The sequence below is a fragment of the Onychostoma macrolepis genome, chromosome 07 (genome assembly GCF_012432095.1).
Source record: "Onychostoma macrolepis isolate SWU-2019 chromosome 07, ASM1243209v1, whole genome shotgun sequence".
Taxonomy (NCBI): Eukaryota; Metazoa; Chordata; class Actinopteri; order Cypriniformes; family Cyprinidae; genus Onychostoma; species Onychostoma macrolepis.
The window spans coordinates 38,422,117-38,432,201 of record NC_081161.1 but is presented as its reverse complement, the minus strand read 5'-3'; the positions used below and the strand labels follow the sequence as shown (position 1 = coordinate 38,432,201).

General features: G+C 38.4%; 1 protein-coding gene across 2 annotated transcripts; it reads right to left on the bottom strand.

Annotated features, from left to right (window-relative positions):
• Positions 1–397: 397 nt before the first annotated feature.
• Positions 398–2,687, bottom strand: LOC131544981 (uncharacterized). 2 transcript variants are annotated; one of them, XM_058783558.1, is made up of 5 exons: positions 2,431–2,687; positions 1,990–2,343; positions 1,749–1,856; positions 1,595–1,629; positions 398–1,115 (listed from the first exon to the last, which is right to left on the bottom strand). In XM_058783558.1, exons 1-5 carry the CDS (start codon positions 2,615–2,617, stop codon positions 1,011–1,013), a joined length of 789 nt encoding a protein of 262 aa, XP_058639541.1. In that variant the 5' UTR covers positions 2,618–2,687; the 3' UTR covers positions 398–1,010. The 2 variants fall into 2 exon arrangements, with proteins under 2 accessions (XP_058639541.1, XP_058639542.1); XM_058783559.1 differs by having other exon boundaries at positions 981–1,217.
• Positions 2,688–10,085: the final 7,398 nt, after the last annotated feature.

Here is a 10,085-nt window from a genome sequence, read left to right as displayed (position 1 = left end):
GAGGCTGTTTGATTTAGTTTACCCATAAATGTTAATTAATGCATTAACTATCAAACATGTACTAACATGTATAGTTAAGGCTGCTGTTATTCATGCATGAATCCGTATGACTACAGTCGTAGTTAAGGATAGCTCTTCGTTAGTTCATAATTAGTTAACTCCTTTAATAATCATTAGCATGTGATGAATTAAGTATTAATTTAGGCATTAGTACATGATTGTTCATGTACCCTTATTCCTTATTGTAAATTTCCTTTAAATACCCAGACCAAAACAAAGAGATCTTCACCTCCATGAAATAAACCATTAAATTTTAACAGAATATAGAATTCTATTGTATGACCCAAGGATCACACCTTATTCCAATCTTCAAAAAGGCAGTAACATAAGTGCGGTTCTTAAATCTTTATTATGATCTACTCTTCAGCTGAGATAATGAGATGTTTGTACACAATCACAATAAGACATAAAATGATACCAAAATCAAACAGGGGAAACAATGAATTAATAGATCAGACCATTGATATGGAATCAGCCTGGGCCAGGTGGAAGAGATGAGAGGGGCTGATATGCAGAAAGGACTGCAGAAGTTCTCCCTCAGAAGTAATTCTTCTCTTTGACATAAAAGTGTCGGTGTAATGTATACCTAAACAGCTTTAAACTAGTTAATACTATGAGAATGACAAAAATCAATTTGATATGACTGAACTGGATAATGCTTATTTAATAGATAATTTGTGGTGAAAAAAAAAAAAAAAACTAAAACTAAACTGTGAGCACTCAGAGTCTCATTTTAACACCTCAAAAATGTTTGCGGAAACAAGTAAGCTTACCAAATCTTCTGCAACAAAATCAAACACACACATTGGGTCTCCATGTTTCACGGGGATATTCCATAAACATAATTGTTTACTGTAGTTTTTATCCCTTTGCACAAAACGTTCTGCATCTTAAGGTTTTCAAAAAACCTTTTTAAAAAAAAAAAAAAAAGCATTTATAAGCAATTTTCCTCACGGGGACCAAAAAATGTCCCCACAAGGACAAGAGTTTTGGATCATTTTGTCCCCAATACGTAGGGCAGGGGTGTCCAATCCTGCTCCTGGAGGGATGCTGTCCTGCAGAAACGTTAAAACCGTCATTACTATCAATTAGCGCATGATGAACTGGGTATAACGGACTCGTGTTTCCTCTTGGTTTAAGGTATCAATATCCATGATCTGCTCAGGGAAAATACAAAAATAGGAAATGAAATCATAATTGTGTATTATGCTACAAATCTGATTTACAAGTCAAAAGTTAATTCAGTCACTTCAAACTACCGGTATATTAATTCTGGAGAAGAAAAAAAAATCACTAACAGTTATTGAATTTTATATCTTAATGCAATGCTAGCCTAAACCTTTTTTTTTTTTATTGTTTTTTTTTTACTTTGGTACTTTGTTTAATACCTCCACTACTTGGAAGCTGAAGTAATTAAGTATTACATAGTTAAAAATTAAAATCTAACCTCATTTACAGGAGAGGCAGTTTTATCATATTTGCATTTTAATCACATTCTGTATTTTAAATTTGTTAGAAAAGAAAAAGTAATTACCTGCTTCCATTGATTTCTAGGATGATTCAAGGCATCTTAATCAAAAAACAAATACAAATTTATGGTTAAAAATATGATGACGTATGTGGCTCTGTGGAAAGATGAAGCTAAAAAGATGTTGATATACAGTACAGACTAAGAAGCACAAGCATACCTCTAATGTGGATCTTTTGAATCACTATCAGCAGAATTATAATCACAAACATGGTCATGATGTTCAGTGTTGCCAGGATTAAAGTAATTGGATTCCAGATGACTAAATCTGAAATAATCACATAGATGTGAGGTTCCATGTGCTACAATAAATACATAAATACATAAAATACATAACATTCAACTTATGACCAAAGACATTGCGGTACTAAAAAAATCATTTCTAGCAAATCAAATAATACCTTTAATAATTAACTTAGTTCCATTTCCCAAGTGTATCTGCCCACATGTGGCAACAGCACAGTAATAAATTCCAGCATCAGATGTTGTGAGTTCAGTCTGAGAGAGACTGTAGACACAGCTCTGCGTAGGAGAGCCGTTCTCTGATCTCTCCATGCATTGATCACTCCTGTTATAATGGGTGTAAATGATTCCTGGATCAGAATGTCCTGATGAATGTCTGAACCAGTAGACGCTGTATTCTCCTGCACAGATCTGACTGATGACCGAACACTGCAGGGTCACTGAATCTCCTGGATGAAGTCTGTCGGATACTGGCTGCTGGAGAACCGTGGTCCTTCTCATTCCATCGCTCTCTGAAAGAAATGTAACATTCTTAAAACAACATACACATATGTGCAGTCAGATTGAGGGTGAATCTCAGAATATTGTCATAAACTCACCTTTATGTAGAAGAACCGTCCCCTCTCCAAATTTAATAACGTTCAAGAAACCCACAGCACAATAGTAGGTTGCAAAATCATATTCTTCCAAATGCATGATGGTTAAATTAAAAGAGCCAGTTCCAGTACTGATAAAGTATCGATCTCTTGTTAAAGCCATTTTGATATGTAACACTTCCAGAGCCATGTTCTGAATATGCTACGAGAAGTGGTTTCTTTCCAACAGAATGTTTATACCATGAAACAGTATTTATAAAGTCGTCTGAGTGAGAGCAGGGTATAATCACACTGCTTCCAAGTTCAGCAACTAGCAAAGGATCCTGGAGAATAAAATTATCACTTTCCCATGTTCCATCTAAAAAAAAAAAAAAATAAATAAAAAAAAAACAATATGGTAACAAACAGAAATATGAAATAAAATGGTCAATTAAAACACAATTTTAAACATACTTGCAAATGTAAGGAGAAAAAGGGTAGACAAAACTCCGAACTTCATTTTGTAGCACCTGTACTTAATCTAAAAGAGAAATAAACCTGTTTTTAAAGAAGTCTGAAGCATGCAAATGTGTTTAAATGGACAAAATGAATGACTTTTAGATCACTAACAATTTAAACATACTGACCCTGTTAACATCCAAATCTAAGATAAAATAACTCATTAATTTTGTTAATAAAATAATACAATAGAGTAAGAATAAAATACAGGTATACATAGTTTTGCTATCATTAATTAGGTAAAGATCTTAAATGTTTAAAGGGATTACTTACAACCTTAATAGAAAGATGTTAATTTGATATTACAGTCCTCTAATAACGCTTGAGGCTCAAAGAAGTAGATCCAGTATACATATTAATACAGTATATGCATTAAGCTCAGATTAGTATCATGCAATAAAATTAAAATATGTATTTAAAAGGACTAAATGGCCCTGGTTATGTGGATGAAAGTTTCAGTTTGGTAGTATTTTAGGCTGCTTCCTCTTTTATACACGGCAGTGTTCAAAGATCAAACACTCAAACTATGAAGCTTGACTGGTTGCTTTAAAAAAGGGGCAGAACGAATTTTTCTTAATAGAGTCTCTTTACTGACCAGTATACTGAAGACATGAGAAACACAATCCAAAATAATGTCAGCTGGCAATTAGATCCACTTAGTGTGTTCAGTATGACTTATTATAACATAATTTCAGTTTTGTATGGTTTAATTGTGCAATTTTTGCATTATGCAATTTTTGAATTAAATACTATCATTTAAAAGTATTTAAATATTAATACTATTTAAAAGTATCAACAATAGTCTGTTGGAGGCACATTACCTTCCTTAGAGCTGACCTGGCCTTTGGAGGAAAATTCAAGGATTTGACACAAAACTGAACTTTTTGGCTTCAGTGCAGAGACAATAGTTTACTTTATTATCCAACACAACAGTATCTTAAAACACACTGCAAATAACTGTGCAGGAGTGCCAGTAAAGTAAACCACCACTTCTGATTGGACAATAATCAAAATGGACAAAATGGGCATATCAGCATGAGTAGTAGAAGTGTATGGTCTGTTACAGTGTGAACTGATTCATGTAATTCCTATAGGGAATAATTATACATATAATTAACAGCAAGATGCTAATTTAACACCGACAACACATCCAGAAATATTCGGGATCAAACACAATGTAAAGCCAAACAGCAATTAATATAGTCAAATTTATGAAAACAGAGAGAGGGAAAAAATCCTACAGACGTCCATTCCCCAGATTTTTAACCGGACAGCAAAACTCGCGAAAGAAATCCCTCTCTCTCTCTATAAAATCTGTCTGTCTGTCGAGGCACACACTTAAACATTAATAGATTAATAGTATCAACACTTGTTCTAATTAGGATACACTGACAGACCCTAAAGTAATATATTTAAAATACATTTATTTCATACTAAGTATAGTTCAAATCTATTAACATATTTACTGACAGATAAATCAAGATAACTCAGGACATTTGATTAAGTACATAAATATGAAAATGCATTTGTAGTATACTTAAGATGAAATAAGTATATTATAATAAGTATATTTATTTTTCACTAGGGGAAATTCGTCATAAATATCACTTCTTTTTTTATATTCAAAAATATGTTTATTTTGTCACTCAGGAATATAATTTTTCACAAAATAAGCATAACTACATAAAATTACGTATGATAATTCCCCTTCATTCAGCATGGCTCTATTTATTAATTATTGATAAATATTATATTATTTTTATATACATTTTAATATTCTGCTTTCATGCTAATTAGTCCTGACGCATTTGTTTGTTTAAAATTCGTTTATATCAATACCTTACGGATTAATTCCAGAAAAATATGGAGATTATATGGACTTTACCATTTTGGTCACAAATCAGGTCCCTCAGACACCTATTCACCTCTCTCTCTCTCTCTCTCTCTCTCTCTCATTGTTCACGAGTTGCACGGCGTGCTGGAAGGCGCTCCCAAGTCTCCGCTGGTTCCGTCCAGCACAGCGCTTCAGCGCCCCAGTGCCTGCGCCAAGAAGGCGCTCCCAAGTCTCCGCTGGTTCCGTCCAGCACAGCGCTTCAGCGCCCCCAGTGCCTGCGCCCAGGCGCTCCCAGAAATCGCCGCTGGTTCCGTCCAGCACAGCGCTTCAGCGCCCCCAGTGCCTGCGCCAAGAAGGCGCTCCCAGAAGTCTCCGCTGGTTCCGTCCAGCACAGCGCTTCAGCGCCCCCAGTGCCTGCGCCACGAAGGCGCTCCCAAGAGTCTCCGCTGGTTCCGTCCAGCACAGCGCTTCAGCGCCCCCAGTGCCTGCGCCAGAAGGCGCTCCCAAGAGTCTCCGCTGGTTCCGTCCAGCACAGCGCTTCAGCGCCCCCAGTGCCTACACCAAGAGCGCCTCCCTGTCTCCGCTGCAAGGCGTCTCCCTGTCTCCAGCGCTGCCAGGCGCCCCCAAGTGTCCGCGCTTCAAGGCGCCCCCAGTGCCGGCCCCTCGCAGTGCCCGCCAGTGCCGGCCCCTCGCAAGTGCCCCCAGTGCCTGCGCCACGGCGCTTCCAAGAGTCCCGCTGGTCCCGTCCAGCACCGCGCTGCCAGAGCGCCCCCCAGTGCCTGCACCAAGAAGGCGCCTCCCTGTCTCCAGCGCTGCCAGGCGCCCCAAGGTCCGCGCTTCAAGAGCGCCCCCCAGTGCCGGCCCCTCGCAAATGCCCACCCTCCCACCCGCTCCTGCCTCCTCCACCGCTGTCGTCTGGCAGCCCCTCTGCTCGCCCTCAGCCCACCATCAATACGGTGCGAGCCCCACAGGACTGCCATCCTCCAGCATCGCCGGGCTGGAGTATCCCTCACCTCCGCCTCCAACCTCCTCGGCCCGGACTCTGCCTCGGCCCGTTGACCCAGCGGCTCCACCTCGGCTCCTAGCTCCCTCGCCTCCACCGTCACCCGTCGATCCTCCAGCTCCACCAGGCTCCCTCGTCCCTCCGGCTCCGCCTTGGGCGTCGACCGCCATCGCCTCAGGACTCCGCTCCTCCGGCTGCACCTCGTCGCTCCGTCCCACCGCTCAGTTGGGCTCCTTCCTCCCGCCAGCTCCACCTTGGTCCTCAGTCGCTCCGGCTCCGCCGCGGATCTCGAGCTCCGCCCGGTCGCCAGAGCACTCTGCTCCACCTTGGCCCCGGATCCTCGGCATTCCCCTGGCTCGTCGGCTCTCCGTCTCCGCCTCGGGCTCCTCCACCACCTGCTCCGCCGCGTTGGTCGGCCCCTGGAGTCGGAGGCCATTCCTCCTCCATGGCTCCTCCCTCCGTCGGCTCCACCGTGGGCCATCATCATGGCTGTGGCCTGGGTCCGGCCAGGCTCCTCCTGCTCCCGGTCCCTCCTGTCTCTTCCCTGGCTCCTCCCTCCTTCGTTGCCTCCCTGGTCTCTGTCTGCCGACCTCCTCCCGGTGGTCCGTCCTCCTCCTGAGCCTCCGCCATGGTTCCCACCTAAGCTCAGATTAGTATCATGCAATACAATTAAAATATGTATTTAAAAGGACTAAATGGCCCTGGTTATGTGGATGAAAGTTTCAGTTTGGTAGTATTTTAGGCTGCTTCCTCTTTTATACACGGCAGTGTTCAAAGATCAAACACTCAAACTATGAAGCTTGACTGGTTGCTTTAAAAAAGGGGCAGAACGAATTTTTCTTAATAGAGTCTCTTTACTGACCAGTATACTGAAGACATGAGAAACACAATCCAAAATAATGTCAGCTGGCAATTAGATCCACTTAGTGTGTTCAGTATGACTTATTATAACATAATTTCAGTTTTGTATGGTTTAATTGTGCAATTTTTGCATTATGCAATTTTTGAATTAAATACTATCATTTAAAAGTATTTAAATATTAATACTATTTAAAAGTATCAACAATAGTCTGTTGGAGGCACATTACCTTCCTTAGAGCTGACCTGGCCTTTGGAGGAAAATTCAAGGATTTGACACAAAACTGAACTTTTTGGCTTCAGTGCAGAGACAATAGTTTACTTTATTATCCAACACAACAGTATCTTAAAACACACTGCAAATAACTGTGCAGGAGTGCCAGTAAAGTAAACCACCACTTCTGATTGGACAATAATCAAAATGGACAAAATGAATGACTTTTAGATCACTAACAATTTAAACATACTGACCCTGTTAACATCCAAATCTAAGATAAAATAACTCATTAATTTTGTTAATAAAATAATACAATAGAGTAAGAATAAAATACAGGTATACATAGTTTTGCTATCATTAATTAGGTAAAGATCTTAAATGTTTCTCCGCTGATGTTCACCACAGCAGTTCTCAGGCCGTACTGAGCAGCTTCTTCCTGTCAGACACTCTACAGGAAATGATGCTATACACTGTGGCCTCTGACTGGAACGCTGTTTAGTATCTTCTCCTTATATGGACATATGATGATTCTATTTAAGCACGACTGTGTGATTTGAGGTAGTACTTGCTACCACAGTCTTTATCAGTCATAGCTCACAGTCATCATCAGTCAAGGCAAGCGTTTTGGTATTATATTGTCACTATCCTTTTATCACATTCTTCAATCGCTTGTGGACGTTTGTGGTGAACATGTGGTTCAAACAGTCTCTTGATTTCAGATTGAAAGTACAATCAGTTAGCAGAGACTTCTGATGTGGTAAAATGGATTTATCTCTAAACTCTTATGTTTTATGCATTCATTATTTCTGGGGTTCCAGTGATTTACATGAAAAAATAATAGGATCATTAAAATGGTTCCTTTATATTTCTTATATTTAAAAAAAAAAAAAATAAAATAAAAAAAACAATATGGTAACAAACAGAAATATGAAATAAAATGGTCAATTAAAACACAATTTTAAACATACTTGCAAATGTAAGGAGAAAAAGGGTAGACAAAACTCCGAACTTCATTTTGTAGCACCTGTACTTAATCTAAAGAGAAATAAACCTGTTTTTAAAGAAGTCTGAAGCATGCAAATGTGTTTAAATGGACAAAATGAATGACTTTTAGATCACTAACAATTTAAACATACTGACCCTGTTAACATCCAAATCTAAGATAAAATAACTCATTAATTTTGTTAATAAAATAATACAATAGAGTAAGAATAAAATACAGGTATACATAGTTTTGCTATCATTAATTAGGTAAAGATCTTAAATGTTTAAAGGGATTACTTACAACCTTAATAGAAAGATGTTAATTTGATATTACAGTCCTCTAATAACGCTTGAGGCTCAAAGAAGTAGATCCAGTATAAATATTGTTGCAGCATTGGTTTATACTAATTATTACTGTATATAAGTCAAAGAACCCTTTCGGTTTCACACGGCACTGTTGTGAATCATCGAAAACTAAGGAATAAGTTGTGACAAAAATATACACATGGAAGGGTTATTTTTGACTCCTATAATGGAGGCAAGTAATGTTTTAGTCAGAGAATGATGCATGTGTGGTTTTGATTCAGAGAAAGGTGTGAAAAGAAGCCAGTGGGTCAGTCCTGTGGTTGGAAAATGATCAAACTGTGATGTGTGCAAATCATGCATGCAAATGTGTGCACAGAGGTGCAAACACTCTTATGTTGTTATTTATAACTTGTATATTTTTTTTATGTGTGTGTATGTATGTACTGTATGTATGTATGTATATATATATATATATATATATATATATATATATACACACACACACACACACACACACTACAGGTGGATTAGGTAAATATGCTTGAAATAAAATAAAATAAAATAAAATAGAATTTCTTGTCTAGATAAAATGTCTTATATTGATCCAAATTAATATTTCTAATATTTAATTACAACACATTATAAAATATGGTTAATGCAGTTTTATTTTATTCTGATTATGTCAGTGCAGAAGTTAAATGTTTCTCCGCTGATGTTCACCACAGCAGTTCTCAGGCCGTACTGAGCAGCTTCTTCCTGTCAGACACTCTACAGGAAATGATGCTATACACTGTGGCCTCTGACTGGAACGCTGTTTAGTATCTTCTCCTTATATGGACATATGATGATTCTATTTAAGCACGACTGTGTGATTTGAGGTAGTACTTGCTACCACAGTCTTTATCAGTCATAGCTCACAGTCATCATCAGTCAAGGCAAGCGTTTTGGTATTATATTGTCACTATCCTTTTATCACATTCTTCAATCGCTTGTGGACGTTTGTGGTGAACATGTGGTTCAAACAGTCTCTTGATTTCAGATTGAAAGTACAATCAGTTAGCAGAGACTTCTGATGTGGTAAAATGGATTTATCTCTAAACTCTTATGTTTTATGCATTCATTATTTCTGGGGTTCCAGTGATTTACATGAAAAAAATAATAGGATCATTAAAATGGTTCCTTTATATTTCTTATATTTAAAAAAAAAAATGGCAGATATTATTTAATTTGTCTGTTGTATCACAGTGTTTGACTGTTATTTAATATAGTAACATTCTCACCATCTAGTTCCCTGTAGTACACAAAACACAGTACATATACAGTGGTGTGAAAAAGTGTTGGCCCGCTTCCTGATTTTTAAATTTTTTGCATGTTTGTCACACTTTAATGTTTCAGATCATCAAACAAATTTAAATATTAATCAAAGATAACACAAGTAAACACAACATGCAGTTTTTAAATTAAGTTTTTTATTATGAAGGGAAAACTAAATCCAAACCCTCATGGCCCTGTGTGAAAAAGTGCTTGCCCCCTCCTATTAAATCATGAAAGAACTGTGATTAACCACATTATTTTAGATAGCTGAGTTAAATTTCACTAGCCAAACCCAGGCCTGATTACTGCCAGACCTGTTGAATCAGGAAATCACTTAAATAGAACCTGTCTGACAAAGTGAAGCATGTTTAAAGAGCAACACATCATTCCGCGATCTTAAGAAATTCATAAACAGATGAGAAACAAAATAGTTTACATGTATCAGTCTGGAAAGGGTTATAAAGCCATTTCTGAGGCTTTGGGACTCCAGCAAACCATGGTCAGAGCCATTATCCACAAATGGAGAAAACTTGGAACAGTGGTGAACCTTCCCAGGAGTGGCCGGCCTACCAAAATTACTCCAAGAGCACAAAGACGACTCATCCAGGAGGTCATAAAAGAACCCAGAACAACATCTAAAGAAC

Coding starts and splice junctions, on each gene's coding strand:
- LOC131544981 (XM_058783558.1), bottom strand. CDS start 2,617: ATGGCTCTGGAAGTGTTACATATCAAAATGGCTTTAACAAGAGATCGA. Junction 2,344..2,430: donor GACGGTTCTTCTACATAAAG/GTGAGTTTATGA, acceptor CATTTCTTTCAG/AGAGCGATGGAATGAGAAGG. Junction 1,116..1,594: donor CTAGAAATCAATGGAAGCAG/GTAATTACTTTT, acceptor ACGTTTCTGCAG/GACAGCATCCCTCCAGGAGC.